We start from the raw sequence: 16,753 nt of genomic DNA, 5'->3' as shown, positions 1-16,753 counted from the left end.
GCTGATCAGCATGACTAATTGTTTGCTGGGTGGGGTAATTTGGAGTGGGGTAGATTGGGGTAGAGTGGAATGGGGTACAGTGGGCTAAAATGGAGTGAAGTAGATTGGAGTGGGGTGGAATAGATTAGATTGGGTAGATTGGAGTGGGGTAGAGTGGAGTAGATTGGAGTAGAGTGGAGTGGGATAGAGTGGTATATATTAGGATAGACTGGCGAGGAGTGGGGTAGATTGGGAAAGAGTGGAGGGCATGGTGGATTGGGGTGGATTGGAGTAGAGTGGGGTAGATTTGAGTGGGGTAGACAAGAGTGGAGAGGAGTGGGGTAGATTACGGTGGAGTAGGGAAGATTGGAGTTAGATAGTTTGGGTGGATTATGGTAGGGCAGACGAGTGAAGTGGGGTGGAGTGGAGTGGATTGGAAAGGAGTTGGATAGAGTGGTGTGGGGTAGATATGGGATTGGGGCGGTAGATTGGGTGGGTTAGAGTGGAGTGGAGTACACTGGGGTAGATTTGAGTGGGTGCATTGGATGGGGTAGATTGGAGTAGAGTAGTTTGGGGTAGAGTGAGGTAGGGTAGATTGGAGCGGGGTAAATTTGAGTGGCATGTAGTAGAGTGGAGTGGGGTAGACTGGGTAGAGGGGGATGGAGTGTGGTAGATTGGGCTGGAGTAGGGTATATTGGGTGGATTGGGGTGGGTAGATTGGAGTGGGGTAACTTGGGGTAGAGTGTGTGGGGTAGAGTGGAGAGGGGTAGAATGGAGTGGAGTTGAGGCTAAAGTGCATTTATATAGACTGGGGAAGAGTGAAGTAGGTTGGGGTGCTGTGGAGTGGGTGGTTAGAGAAGAGTGGGTAGATTGGGTGGATTAGAGTAGGGTAAATTGGAATGGAGTAGGGTAGATTGGAGTGGAGTAGGATAGAATGGAGCGGAGAGGAGTTGAATAGACTGCAGTGGAGTTTGGACTGGGTAGATCAGAGTCAAGAGGAGTGGAATATACCATGGCAGAGTGGAGTGGGGTAGATTGGGGAAGAGTGTAGTGCAGTGGATTGGGGTAGATTGGAATGGAGTGGAGGAGATTGGATTGGAGAGGGATGATATGAGTTGGGTAGCTTGGATTGGGGTACAGTGGAGTGGGGGTATGTGGGTATATTGGAATGAAGTAGATTGGAGTAGAGTAGATGGGGTAGAATGGGGTGGGGTAGATTGGCGGTGGTGAATTGGGATTGAGTGGGTTGGAGTGGAGTGGGGTAGATTGGAATGTGGTAGACTGTAGTGATGTGGGGTAGATTGGGATAAATGGGAGGGGGTAGATTTGAGCACAGTGGGGCAGGTTTGAGTGGAGTGTGTTATACTGGTGTGGAGTGGAATGTGGTAGATTAGTGTGGAGTGGGCAAGACTGGGGTATATTGGAGTAGATTGGAGTCGGGTAGATTGGAGTGGAGTAGGGTAGACTGGAGTTCTTTGAAAAAGGGGTAGATTGGGGTGGGTAACTTCGGGTGGAGTAGATTGCAGCAAAGTGAGTGGTGTAGATTGGGGTACATTGGAGTGGGATAGAGTGAAATGGGGCAGATAGGAATAGGGTTGAGTGACTGGGGTAAGTGGTGTGGATGGGTGTTCAGAGGAGTGGCGTGTTGTGAGTGGCGTAGACTAGAGTGGCATGGAGTCGGGTGGTGTGGCGTGTTGTAGAGTGTCTGAGAGTGGAGGGGTGATGAGTGGAATGGCATGTTGTAGACTGAAAAGGCGTAGAATGGAGTGGCATGGCATAAAGTGGAAGGGCGTAGAATGGAGTGGCATAATGTGGAGTATGCATGGTGTGGTAGTGCACTGCTATAACAGACAACATATTTTCAATTGAAATGAACATTTCATTTGCACTGAAATACGGTTTTACTGCACACAAATGTTAGTGTTCAAATGTCATCACCTTGTGTTTTGATGTGTCTTGACCTTATTCAAATATTTGTTTACACCACACATCAGAATTACAAAAAAAAATGCTTCATTTGTACTTATTCTGATGTATTCTGAAACATCAGCACAGTTCACTTTTTTTGCATGCTAGGAAAAAAAACAGCCGACACCCTCTGCTCCTACATGGATACTCAGCAGGATTGTCACATAAGTTCTCTCACTTTGAAAGAAAGAAAAGTAAATACCAAACTCACTTGGAAGAGTGAGATTGACAATTGACTTTTGTCTTTTAATACACAGCAATTGTGACAAGCATTTGCAATGCAATGGGTCTCGTCTTTGGGACCTTATATGTATTTAGCTATGCAGCACATTAGCCTGGGTGCTGAAACATCTACTGTTCCGTAACATGGAGGGAAAGTAAGCACCAAACTGCGTGACACGCCAGGCATTGGAACACATGGAGAGAAATATTGCCTTTCAGCGGGAAATTGTATAGTCCAAAGCTCTGTTTTTAATATAAAATCAGGACCTTCGGTAATCATATCAGTGTAAATACAAGATTTGAAAAAAATATTATTGTCTATGGGTGCTCGTGGAAGACAATTTCTATGGACTGGAATCTAGCGAATGCTAAGTGATTCTGGTATTTTGCTGGCCTCTGCTGGTCATTTTCTATCAAGAAAGTTAAATAGAGGCAGTTGCCAGAAAAATAAAAATGAAGGTCACTCAGCAGAAAGCAATTCTGGTATTTTACTGACCTCTACTGGTCATTTTCCATCAAGACAGGTAAATAGAGGCAGTTGAACAGAAAAAAATCCCTAAGCGGAACCAGACAAGTCCTAGGGCTAATCTCCAGAGCCCACAAAGTACATACACATATAAGTATATACTAAAGTATATACAAGAGGTCTCGAATGCTTGACCTAAAAAAGATAAGAACAAGATTTAAAGGCCTGTTTACAGAAAACGAGGTTTGGGCAACGGGAGGGACAGACTCAAGCTGGACAGCTTAAAGCAAATAAAGCCAGCAAATAGAAAGCCAGAAAATGTGAGTTAGAACTTTGTGTCACTATGGAAGGTTTATTGGCACCAGCATCCTTTTTTAACTTACCAGGGAAACCATATGTTGTTTGATTGGAGAGAAGGTTATTAAGCGTATCTGGAAGTTGCCATTGCTTAAAAATTATTTGGGTGCTGAAGGGAGCAGCATTTTGAAACATTTACCCTCATTAACTGAGGAAAGTGAAGAAGATGATCATGACTCCAGAATGGGATGATTATGAAATAGCATTATTGAAATTTTGTTGTAATTGTTTTGGAAAAAAATTAAGTTGTAGATCAGTATACATTTTTTAAAAGGACGCTACTTCCTGGAGAGTTAGTAGACAAGTTTGTAGCAGCACTTAAGATGTGGCATCTACTTGCAACTATAAGGAATTTTTTGAGAGTCCAGTTAGTACAAAAATTGAAGGACAATAGGTTAAAGAAATGTTGTTGTGCACAGAGGGTTTAACTTTACAGACCACTATTCATGTAGTGAAAAGAGCAAAAAGAACAGATGAAGGAAATGATGACTGGTGATGTGAAGAAGACGGATGGTGTGCAAGGAGTGATATGTAAAATGTCCAGAGAGAAGAAAGAAGCAAGAGACTCTATGAAGAAAAATACATGGGGGGCGGGGAGAACGGAGGTTTTCTACGAATTCGAATGGAAGCGGCGTGTAGCAACTGATCCTAGTTGTAGGAAGTGTAAAATGAAGGGACATTTTGCAAGAGTTTAAAAACGGTAAGGAATGTTCCAGACCAATGCATTATTAGATAAGAAAAGTGTAATGTGTTGGAAGACAAAGGAGAATTGCAAGAGGAGTTTTTGTTGGAAGTGAGTGGAGTCGGAGATTCTGGAGCAAGAGACCTTCCTTTTTGTCATGTCACCATTGATGGAGTGCAAGTGCAAATGATGGCTGACTCAGGTGCGCTCTACACATTGGTTGGTAAAAAATGAGTAGGAAAATTTCCTGAAGGGAAAATATGTGCCCCAGACATCAAATTATTAGCATATGGGAACAAACCTATAGATTATTGGATGGTTACACTGGAATTTCAAGGTTTGGAAACTTTGTCCAAGGTATATGTTGCCAGTTGCAGGTCAAACTTGTTTAATTGACCACAACAAAGAGAGCTACAGATCCCCTGGTTCCTAATCACTCGGACCAAGTGCTGGGAGCACTAAACAATGTAAATGCGATTGGTGAGGCGAGTGGGAAAATTAATTTCTTGAGATCTTCCAATAGAAGCTATGCCTCTTGAAGGGGTTTGCACACAAAATCATTTTAACAGATTGTGCCTGTCCTAAAGCACAAAGCCTTGTGGAGTACTATTGGTGTTGAGAAAGCCTTTTCATAAGGAATTGCGGAGGTTATGTCAAGAGGGTTTTGATAAAAGAAATTGAGGCTTCATAATTGTTTGCCCTGGTGGTCTTAGCTAAGAAGAAGAATGGAGACTTGCGAGTGTGTGTAGATCTGCATGATCTTAACAAGTGTATCTGGGTAGACTGGCATCCCCTTCCTAATATTGGTGATATATTGATAACGATCAAAGATGCTAAGTTGTTTTCTATACTGGATCTGCCATCCTTGTTTGACCAGAACCCATTGTATCTGGAGTCGAGACCACTCACTTCTTTTATCACGACTGAGGGGGCATACCAGTTTAAATGCATGCCATTTGGTTTGACATCCACAGCAGCACTATTTCAGAGAGCCATGCACTAAGTGTTTAAAAAGAAGACAAGTGACTTATTTTCAAGATGACATATTGGTGTTTGGGAAAGAATGGAAGAACATGATGGAGTGTTGAGGAGAGCGTTAGGGACTTTGCAGGGTTGTGGATTAACTACCAAACATGACAAATGTAAAATTGGTGCAGAAGGTGTGGAATACTTAGGCCATTGGTTGAATAAGCATGAAATGGCTCCCACATTGAAGCTTGTGAGGGCTATTGAGGAAGCACCATCTCCAAAGAACAAAGTCCAGTTGAAGTTGTTTTTGGGTCTTGCAGGATACTACTCCTACTTTGTTTCTATGCTTGCTGACAAAACAGTAGGCGACTTATGGATAAAGATGTTAAATTTGCAGTGAGGATTGTCAGAAAGAGTTTGAGTTGATAAACAAAATGCATTGCGATAACCCTAGCTTTGAAACCATTTGACACAAGGGACACATTTTGAGTTTGAACTGATGCAATCAGTGTAGGCTTGGGTGCTGTTTTGATGCAACACAGAGCTGGAAAGGAAGACACTATTGCTTATACTTCAAGACCTTTGAGAGGTGCAGAGTTGTCCAATTCCACCATTAAAAGAGAAGGTTTGGTGTTTTGTTGGGGTGTGTGTCATTTTCGAAGGTTTGTATGGGGAATGGATTTTGTGATTCACACGAATCATCGACCTTTGGTGGATGTGTTTACCAGAAAAGGCACAGGTCAGTTTCATCTAGGATGACCAAGTGAGTTTTTGAATTGCTGGAATACATTTTCAGAAAGGAATGTGCGCAAGGAAAAAGAATGTTATTGCTGATTGTTTGTTAAGTTTACCAGTGAAGAGTGAGGATATGGTGACTGAAGGGAAGGAGGAATGGCTGATAATGAATGTGGAGACCCTTACTAGGGGCAGATACCTCCTAGGAATGGGCATAGGCAGTCAAAGAGGAAACCACATAGCAAGAAGTTAAGAAGTGTATGTCAAAGGGATAGTCAGCCAATAGCAAAGCTTCTGATAAAGCAGAGTCATTCAGAAATATTACTGCAGAGTTCTCAGTAACTTTTGAGATATTTCTCAGGGGTGAGTTGCTGGTCATACAGGAGGTACTGAGAAATTGTATAGTGAGATTGGCACACAAAGGTCATGCTGACAGGAGCGCAACCAAGAGTATGGTGAGATTGGAGTATTTGTGTCCAGGATTAGATAAAGATGCAGAAAGAGTACAATGTGTACCATGCGTGTGGAGTGACAAGTTGCATAAGACGGTGGAGTAACCCTCACCTGAAATGGACAAAAGGGATGCCTCCTAGAAGAAACTGTGTATGGACATCTCTGGTTAATACAGAGTGTGATCCTTGTCCTAAATTTGCCCTGGTAGCCATAGATTATTATTCCTGATGGCCAGAAGTAAAATCTACTGATCATGTGATTACTCAATATGTGATCACATTTTTGGAGGCATTATGGCACCTGAGCAGATGGTAACTGACAGTGGGGTGCAGTTTGCTTCACAAGAAATGAAGGAATTATTGGGAACCTATAGTGTGCAGCACATCAAGACCTCAGGCTATTAACCTCAGAGCAATGGTCTTGTGGAGAGGTGGAACAGGACTTTAAAGGAGGGTTTACAACTGGCACTGAGTCAAGGTTACCAGTGGAGGAATGCGGTAGGAAAATTGGTGTGAGCTTATCGCACAATGACCAACAGTGTTACAGGAAAAGTGATGCTCGAACTTGTGCATGGAAAGAAAGCAACAGGGTCGATGTCCAAATGAGTTAAGAGAAAAAGATGGGCAGAATATGTTGACGGATTGAAAAATGGATTTAAAGTTGAAGAGTGAGTGTGTGTGTGTGTGTGTGTGTGTGTGTGTGTGTGTGTGTGCGTGTGTGTGGGTGTGTGTGTGTGTGTGTGTGTAAAGGAAGTAGAAAAGACAAAGGTTTGGCTAAATTTTCAGACCCTTTGCAGATTATAAGGGTGTATCCGTACACGTTGTTCAGTGATGGTAATGTGTGGAATTGCCAAAAAAGTGGTGACAAATGCAGACTGTTTGTTGAAAGATGAAATGGATGATGGGATCTATGAGGATAAAAAACCGGAGTGTGCGGGATGAGAGGATGCGAATAGGACAAAGAGATGAATTACAGGATGGTGATCTGATTTATCAGAGGATGAAAGAGGAATATGATGGCATTCGTGGAAGGGTCAGACAAAGGCTGGTTTGGCATGGGGAGTATGTGATGGGGTGATGCAACCCTGTTTGGTTGGTTTGCGAACTATGTTAGGCATGTTGTCTTTTAAGTTTGAGTGAAATGCTAATCAACAATTGAGAAGGATGTTACATTATATTATACTCATATGTGTTTAGCATTTTCATTTTTTTATGTTTTATTATTATTGAGTTTCATCGATTAATATAGGGAGAGAGATGTGTTATATCAGACTCGTAGGAGTCTACTTCACAAGACATGCAGTTTGAGGCTTTGCTCCGCACAGCATGTTGCGGGGATCTGGAAAACAGAATGTGGGAAAAGAAGACCATTGAGATGCTGGCTAGCAGCTCCCTCATGATACTTGTAATAAACTGTGTTAACTGTATTAACCAGATCAGCTCATCTTTTCACTCACATTGACACAGGAGCTTCTTTTTGTGCCGCCCTCTCCTCTCGTTGTGCGTGCTGTCTGCCGCATGAAACCCACACTGATGACTCAACTGAGGCCGTCCACTTCCATTGCCGCTTTTTTGCAGCGGCCCCATATACGCACATAGTGTGCAGTTGGACCGCTGCTATCTACCCTCTCACGCTGCTAGTCGCAGCACTGTCAGCTGCCTCTAGAAAGCCACTCCAGCCCCCTAGCAGCTATCTCTGTCCTTTGTGGCCCCGTTTTTGCAGTTGGGCAGCTGGGGCCTGCATCGCATCATTACCCTGCCCGCCCCGCAGAGGATGCCCCCCTTCTTGCCACCCCAGTAGTTTTGTCAGATTCGAGCGGGGAAAATTAGAGAGAGGCAAATTATTTTGGATTGGAGTGTGGCACAATGGAGTGGAGCAGATTGTTCTGGAAGGGAGTCGGGCAGATTGTTTTGGATTGAAGTGGGTCAGATTGTTTTGGATTGAAGTGGGTCAGATGGTTTTGGATTGGAGTGGGACAGATTTTTTGGGATTGGAGTTGGGTGATTGTTTTAAATTGGAGTGGGGCAGATTGGAATGGGTTGGATTAAAGTGGAGCAGATTGGAGTGGGACAGATTGAAGTGGGCCAGATTGTTTTAGATTAAAGTGGGGCAGATTGTCTAGGAATGGAGTGGGGTAGATTGGAGTGCAGAAAACTGGAGAGGGGAAGATTGTTTTGGATTGGAGTAGGTCGGATTAGAGTGGGGCAGATTGGAGCTCAGCAGATTGGAGTGGGACAGATTGGAGTGGAGCAGATTGGAGTGGAGCGGATTGGAGCGGAGCGGATTGGAGTAGAGCGGATCGGAGTAGAGCAGATTGTTTTGGATTGGAGTGGGGCGCATTGGTGTGGAGCAGATTAGAGTGGATTGGAGTGGGGCAAACTGTTTTGAATTAGAGTGGGGCAGAAGACTGGAGTGGGATGAATTAGTGGGGTGCAGATTGGAGTGGGGCAGATTGTTTTGGAGTGGAGTGGGGCAGACTGGAGTGGGGCAGATTGTTTTGGATTGGAGTGGGGCAGATTGGAGTGGGATGGACTGGAGCAGATTGTTTTGGATTGGAGTGGGGCAGATAGCAGTGGGTGGATTGAAGTGGGGCAGATTGTTTTGGATTGGAGTGGGGCAGATAGTTTTGGATTGGAGTGGGGCCAAATGTTTTAGAATGAAGGTAGGAAAGATTGTTTTAGCCTGGAGTGGGGCAGATCGTTTTGGATTGATGTGGAGCAGATTGGGATGGGGCAGATTGTTTTGGATTGGAGTGGGTAGATTGTTTTGGATTGAAGTGGGGCAGATAGGAGTGGGTGGACTATAATGGGGAAGATTGTTTGAATTGGAGTGGGGTAGAATGTTTTAGATTGGGGCAGGCATATTATTTTAGACTGGATTGGGGTAGATTGTTTTGTATTGGAGTGGAGAAGATTGGAGTGGGGCAGATTGTTTTGGATTGGAGTGGAAATATATTGGACTGGGGCAGATTGTTTTGGTTTGGAGTTAGGCAGATAGGATTGGGGACTGGAGAGGGCAGATTGATTTGGATTGGAGTGGGGTAGATTGTTTTGGATTATAGGAGGGCAGATTGATTTGGATTGAAGTAGGTTAGATTTGAGTGGGGCAGATTGTACTTGAATTGGAGTGAGGCAAATTGTTTTGGATTGGAGTAGGGCAGACTTGAGTAGGGTGGGTTGTGGAGATTGGAACGTGGTGGATTGAAATGGAATTGGATTGACGTGGGTGATTTGGATTGGAGTGAGGTGAATTGGATTGGTTTTAGGTTGATTGGATTGAGAGGGATGGATTGATGTGGATTTTAAATAAATCTTTGCAATTCTGTTGGTCCTGCTGGGAAACGTTTTTGCCAGTCACACGCCTTCTGTTTGCAGTGCACTAGAAGTTAGAAAAAACGAAATAGTATCTCAAGCACGTCGGTAGCAGCGAGCGGGCACTGATTAAGTTGAATCAATTAGCTCTTGGTCTCTGCTCCATACAGAGGAACGAAAATGATGCTAGGCTTGCAGTGCCGAATTATGAGGCTGTAAAGAAGAGCGCCACGCAAAAATGGTAAGCAATGGACTAGCTCCAAGCCCTTCTTTGTTAACAACAACATCCTGCAGGCGAGCTGCATGCAACAGTGCATGCTCTTTTAGGTTCAACCCTAAAAACTGTTAAATCTCTGCTCAATTATTTTGTATGCTCTTTTATTCTGCAATGTGTACCCAGCAAGCATAGTACCTGTAATGCAAGAGTAGGTGTCCTTCATTATCACTCCTGACATAACTAGAATGGATTTAGAGAAGTGAGATGTGGTAGCTAAAATGTGGTTGGCAGAAAGAGTGTGATTCAAGATGGCTATCTCTGGACATGTTGTAGAGTGGCAACCAATGGCCTCATTTGTGGTGTTTTGCCGTAGGCTTTTGCAGCAAGTCATCTTGAAAGTGAAAGGGCTGGAATGCACCATATTTTTCCAATGCAGTGCATTCCTGTCCTTTTTCCCAGGACTGATACTGTTTCGGCAGCCTAGCGCCAAAGCAGCCACCCTTGCACCCTAATGTAAGGGTGCATGTGTTGTCGGCAGGATTGTTTTTGTGTGTGCAAGAAAGGGCACCTTCCTCCACTAAAAAACAATCCTGAGAGGTGTTTTCCCCTTTCTATGTGTGCTGCAGAATACAGCACACATGGAAAGAGGAATAAATGAGGAGAAACAAAGGTATTTATCCTCATTAGGCCTCACCTCGGGAGGCATTACATTTTGGTGATCTACCAGGTTTACATGGTCTATGGGTGTTGCGTGAAAGCACCCACCTCAACCCACATGGAACGCCTACTGAGCGCAGAGTAAGGTGACACTGTGATTTGCGCTTCCTCGCCTTACTCTATATCTATGAAGCCATTCAAAACCACTTATAGTGGCTTTGCATGGCCTCCTACTTATGATTTTGTGATTTGTGCCTCCAGAGCATCAAAGTGATGGCGAAGCAAGGAGCTCATAAATATACCCCCAAGTTTCGTATGCAGGTATTGGAAAGGTAACTGCTATGCTGCGTTTGCCCACTAAGGGCCTCAGTACGATGGCGGACGGACTTCAGTCTGTCCGCCATCGTTTTTGGATTTGGGACTGGCTGCCTTTGAGGCGGCCTCCCCACAATTCGAATTACGATGTGACTGCCACCACAGTGGTCGCATCAACTATATTTTGCATTGTGGCAGGTATGCGGTCAGCAGCCCCGCCGCAATTAAAAATATAGGGTGCAGACACATCCCTGAACTTCGTGGCAGGCCACATGGTGCAGGGACCCCCCAGGGTACATGTCTCTGCACCTGGGATTAGGAGGGACCCGATACGGGCCTCCAAATCTGTTTCTGCCAGCCGTTTTGCAGCAGGTTGACCGCTCAAGTACATCCGGAGGAAAATGATATCATAATCCCTACGGCTGTGCCTGCCAGTCAGAGCTGTGCATTTGGTCAAACGGGTGGTCGGATTTGATACGCCCATCTGGACCATGGCAGTCGACCTTTCCTTGTGCCATGCTACGCTTTCCCCCGCCATCATAATATTGTGGGGGGAAATCGCATCGCGATGGCAGAGGGACCGCCAGCGACAGCCTGTTGGTGGTAGTCCCTCAGGCTTCGGAATGAGGCCCTACATTTGCGCAGCCTACCGAGGAGTGACAAAGGCATGGGATCACTCAATTGTATGTTCTAATTTTAGTCCTACATGGGGCTCAGGATTGCTACCTGAATGACTTCTCATAATAACTCCCAGTTCAAGTTTGAGCTTAAACAAACTCAGAGGAATCGTCTGCTTAACTTGAATTGCACAATCTATTTTTAGGCCGTCATTCGTTGAAAAGTGTTACGTGTTAAAATAATGCCCCCTCAAAAGTTGATGAAACCATGTTTCGCTAGCAGAAAATGTGAAGAACAGAAAACATGTATCATTGTTAATCAAATGTACTCCATTGGAGCCCAGAGCTTTCATAAACATAAATACAACTAGGTTCGGGAATGTCTAAATTATGTATCAGAAAGGCTTATGTAGGTCACAGATCCAGTGCTTAATTTGAGCAGGTGGTTTCTGTTACTTGGCACAGCATCTAATTGCCAGCACCAGGGCTTATGACAGTCTGCCTCATGGTGGCGCTGTTTATAAATTGCATTTAAAACGACTAATGTCTGCCTTCCAAGCCATTATTATAGCGTTGGGGGTCTGAAATAATATGAATTGTCACACTTGTGAGTGTGAGGATTAGTAGCGGTGTTTGTACTGTCCTTGGCAGCTCGCAGGGGCAATGTGTGGTACACGCGGCAGTGCCTTCCTGGTGGGAGCCCCAGCACTTATGTTTTTTTACAAATTTAGTACTGCACCGATCCAGGCAGCGCGTCTTCCTTGACCAGTCAGAGGAAATAATAAATATTACGTTCCTTTTAAATCTGAGAATCCAGAATCCATTCTGCTTGTCGAGAGCTCTTTTAAACAAGTCTGAAATGCTATGTAAAGCTTGCCATGGCGATATAACACAGGGGAGGCGTGAATTCCTTACTTGACTGCTCACGGGGCGCCTTCTCTGGGTGCTGTCCAAGCGCCTCTTCGTCAGTCTAGTTGCCAGCCGTAAGAACATGGCTGTAGCCGCGAGTCTGCAGTCAGGACTAAACCCTAGACTCGTCAGTGACCCGGTCACGCATTGGTAACTCTGGCGCTGGGAGACCGCGCAGGCGGTGGTTCACCTTCACAGCCCCACTAGTGAGCCGGGCTGGTTCAAGTCCTGTGCTCAAATAAGACAAGCAATGGCACTGGCTGCCGACAGGGGAGGACCAAAGAGGTGCGTCTTTAAGGTGGACTGACAAAAAGGCTCTTAAGGTCGAGTAATCAGTCGATGCTTAGCGCGCATTTCCCAGTTCATTCTGGTTCTTGTAGTTTATGCCTTTCTTTCGTTTCTTGTTTCTTCCATTCTCACTATTTAAAAGCATGTTTTGCATTGATCTCATTTCCTTTTTTTCTCCCCTTACTTTTCTACACGACCCAGGGCTTTTAAGTGGGATGAAAACACAGGGGGCCTCTCATAGGGGCGCGGCTTAAAACACTTAAGCTTAAAATCTGTGCTTAGCATAGTGTGCAGCCCCTGCTTCTGTCCATTTATCCAGGTACGTAACAGAACAAGTAGCATTACACAGCGCTTTAAGTGGGATGAAAAAAATGGGGGAGGGGGTCTCTTGAAGGGGTGTGGCCGATATAATTGAGGACGTGGCTTAAAAAATATACACTAAAAATCTGTGCTTAGCATAGTGTGCCCCCCGACTGGTATTTTGCTGCATCTGGTATTGCCTCCACATATATGATACAACAAGTAACATTACACCTACAACAAGCCAGGACTATTGGCTTTGTCAAAGGTAGTTAATTGCATAAGATAAATATACTACATGCATACATACAATTATGGCTTTGTTTTATATAATATTGAAAATGCTTTGGTTCTTGTGCAAGAGGTTGTGGCGTAATGGTTGAGCTGCCAACTTTGGAGCTGAGAAAGCAGGCTTGAGTCTCAGCATTGGCTCAACATCCTGTGTTTCTGGGCAAATCAGGTAATCGCCTGTGCCGAGCAAAAAAGAAATGAATATCTCCTTGTTGGTGCTCATGTAAAGCACTTCGAGTTTTGCAATATAGACCTACAGAAAAAATAAAAGTTACATCAAAAACAGTGAACTGCTACAGAGTTAAGGTTTTTTTTTCCATTCTGAGAGTGAGGGCAAAAATGGAGAGCCCGATAGGGACCTGTCTCAGCACCTGCTTTTAAGAACTCCTGGTGCTGGTGCTGAGCACTGGCAGGACCCATCCCACTTAAAGCCCTGACATTACAGCTACAACAAGCCAGGACTATTGGCTTTGTCAGTGGTTGTAGGTAGCATAAGGTAAATAAGCAACAACGATCACTTCATTGTATATAATACTGAACATGCGATTCCCTCGTGTGAGCAAATTTGTGGCAAAAGGCTAGAGCAGCTGACCTTCGAGCTATGAAAACAGGATCAAGCCGGACGTCCGGTGATTCAAAAAATTAATATTCCCTTGGGTAATGTAACTGGTGCTTATTTAAAGCCTCCAAGTTGGTGCTATATAAAACTGAAAAACAAGCCAAGTTACATCAGAGGCAGTGACAGGTTGCACTATTGCAGAGTTAAGGGTTGTTTTTTTTCCGCCCTTAGGGTAAAAATGGAGAGCCCGATAATGACCCGTCTCAAAAACTGGTGGTGCTGAGCACCAGCAGGTTCCGGCCCACTTAAAGCCCTGTACATATCTATATCTGACATACAGTTTCCTCTTATTCACTGCCCTCTCCTGTCTTTTAGGTCGAAGCCTGCGCTGCCTGGTTCGCTAATGGTATCTTAGGCACATTCGGAAAGCTTCTCTGGGAATGCATTCCACCATTGGTTACTGTTTGCTATTTGCTGGCTTTATTTGTTTTAGGATGTTCAACTTGAGCTAGCACATCCCTTGGAGCATACCATTTTTACCGCCTTTTTACACCGTGCTCACTTTTTGTAAACATGCCTTTAAATGTTGTTCTTATCTTGTCACATTTAGGGTGTATTCAAAAACAGCGGTCAAAGGCCAGGGTCTGTTTTCCAATGGGGGCTTGGTGTTTACTTTTCTTTTTCAGATTTCAAATTGAGAGGCTTTATCTGACAATCTGGGGTATAACATGTGGGGGCCTGTTCCCTCTGCTTATGTGTAGGGTTTTCTTATCTTTTTAATTTGCTCTCCCTGCCTCTGTTGCAGCTTCTGAATTTTGCTAGTGCTGTGACACCCCTGGGTACTGTGCACTTTTCAAGTTTATTTTACTTACTAGAGGCCTTTTTCTAACACAACAAAAAATGAAAATGTCTGTAAACGAACTGTGCAAATATTTCAGAATATGTAAAAATTAGGAAAGCACAGATAAAGCACATGTTTTTATAATTCTGAAATGTGATGGAAAGAAATATCTGAATATGATCAAAACAAATGAATGTACTAGGTGAAACCATTTCCACACATTATCATTTGGGCGCTGTATAGTTTTATCAATAAAACTGTATGTCTGCGCACAATAATGGTAATTTATATTGAAAATGTGTCGCCTGTAATGGCAGTGCGCCAACACACTATGCATACTACACTGTGAGCCACTCCATTCTAAGAAACTCTACTCTACTTTATGCCACTCTACTCAAATCCACTCTATTTCACTTCAGTCTACTCCACTCCAAGCCATACAACCCTACTCCTTTCGACAACACTCTACAATACTCTACGCTACTTCACTCTACGCCACTCTACTCCACTCTATGCCACTCTAGGCCTTTCTACTCGACTATACAACAATCTACTCTACAACACTCTAGTGTATGCCACTCCACTCTACGACTCTCTGATACTCTACATCACTCCACTCTATGCCACGCTACCCCATGCCAATCCACTCTACAATACTCTATGCCACTTCACTCTAGGCTACCCTACTCCTTTCTACAACACTCCATGGCTCTCTACAACACTGCCACTCTATGTCCCCCACTCTACTACACTACTTGCTACTTTCCCCCACTCTACCACACTCCAGGCTACGTCACTCCACTCTATAACATGTTACTCTGCTCCACTAGACTAGACTCTATGCCACTCTGTAGGAGAGTAGGGTCTGCTTTCCTATGGTCACCCCATTTTTCGCTTTTTGCTTCAGTGGTTTTCGACTTAATGTGGCTTGGGCCTGCTAATCAGACCCACAGTCTGCTGTTCTCTCTCTAAATTCACAACCATGTACTTAAGGTACATTACCAATTGGGTATTGGGTCACCTTATCAGCCCCTGTACAGTGTACTATAGGTACCCAGGGCATAGGTGCATCCAAGGCCTACCAGGGGCTGCAGCATATCTTTTGCCACCCCTGGCTGGCTATCCAAAAAGACACAACTGGCTGATCACTCAGCTGGGGCAAGGTGGTGTAATCACCCCTTGCTTAGATAAAGTATACCTATGTCTAAACCTATATCTGGACACATATACACCTATAAGTCACTCCTATGGCAGGCCTTAACAATCCTGGAGGCAGAGTGCTTGGTTTCATGTGAGATGGTGCTCTAGCATGAGCTAAGCCTGTCTGCAGCTTTCAGAACCATGTCCCTTAGCTGTTCTGGATATTGCCATACCATATACTCTTAAGTGCATTATAATCCTCGCGGTTACTTGCTAACTTTGGTTTGGCTTTATCGAAACATGTCGTGTAAGGTGTCATACGCTTTGGAATTCTACCCCCTTGCCAGTCCTGGTGACGGGGGTAGCATTCCACCCTTCTAGAGGGAGAAGGCATGTTACTTTCCTTACACGCAGTTAAATCTAACCAGAGCCTCAGCATCACAAAATGGATGCTGCTGCCACAGACACGAGTCTGTCCTCCTGCTGCTGACCGAAACTCCGGCAGGGGAGGCTTGGACAAAAGGTTTCCTGTCACAGGGAGGTGTTACACCACCCCAGACAGGAGATAGTGGATTGGGGCAGGGAGGGCTGAATGAAACTAGACACTGCCTGGGGAGCACAAGGCTGCCCCTTGCATAATCCGGCCAAACCGGTTCTGGGGCACACCAGCCCCTGTTCCAGCACGGCCTGGATCAAAGGGAAAGCGGTGTATCCACCCCCTTCCTGGGTCCCACCCATAGGAGGGGACCTAGCAGGTAATCCAGCCCCCTAGATTGGTATAAAAATGGGAGCAGTGCCAACGCACTCAGATTTGCCTGATGAAACACAAGGTGTCCCATGCAAAGTCCAGTTCAAACCGGTGCTGGGGCACTCCAGCCCCAGCTCTGGCGCGAAACTGGACAAAGGGAAAGGGGTGTAACCACCCCCTTCCTGGGTCCCACCCATAGGAGGGACCTAGCAGGTGATCCAGCCCCTTGATTTGGAATAAAGGTAGGAGCTGTGCCATGGCACATCAGATCATCCTGACTGAAACTTTGAAATAAAACTCTGGACCCTTCAACATCCTACTCGACGTAGAAGACTAAAGAATCTCCCTTGTGGTCAAGGAGGGGCCACCCTGTGCAAGCAGGTACCATCAGCGCTCAAAGGTTTTCTTTGCTGTTGCTCCCGCCAGAGCTCGAATGACAGAGACCAACAAGAACTGGACTCCCAGACTTCCAACAGCCCTATCCACAGTCCCAGCAAAGCTGATACCCGTGGAGGCGACGTGAGACGTGGGACCGGCCATCTTGGAAAGCCAGTGAAGTGCTTTCTGCGCAGCCCCTGAGACACCCTCGAGGCTGTGCTTTGGGAATTGAGAAGCCTCAGCCCCGAGCAGCATCTGCACCAAAAATCAGCCCTGCACACTCCACGAGTTCTGCGTGGGGCCCTTTTGCATTTTCCTGCTTAACGCGTGTGCCCGGTCACTTGCAAGTTG

General features: G+C 45.1%; 1 protein-coding gene across 2 annotated transcripts in view; it reads right to left on the bottom strand.

Moving 5' to 3' along the window:
• LDHD (lactate dehydrogenase D) overlaps positions 1 to 12,068 on the bottom strand; it is a 735,651-nt gene extending 723,583 nt beyond the window's left edge. For both annotated transcript variants that reach the window (XR_015302444.1, XM_086945224.1), the window contains exon 1: positions 11,864 to 12,068. Coding sequence is in view for 1 of the 2 variants with exons in the window: in XM_086945224.1 (XP_086801350.1) it covers positions 11,864 to 11,941 (78 nt within the window). In the remaining variant the exon portion in view is untranslated. The remainder of the gene's footprint in view (positions 1 to 11,863) is intronic.
• Positions 12,069 to 16,753: the final 4,685 nt, after the last annotated feature.

This window comes from Lissotriton vulgaris, chromosome 12, assembly GCF_964263255.1.
Source record: "Lissotriton vulgaris chromosome 12, aLisVul1.2, whole genome shotgun sequence".
In the NCBI taxonomy this organism is placed as follows: domain Eukaryota; kingdom Metazoa; phylum Chordata; class Amphibia; order Caudata; family Salamandridae; genus Lissotriton; species Lissotriton vulgaris.
Note: the sequence above shows the minus strand (reverse complement) of the source record. Positions and strands in the feature narration are given on the sequence as shown.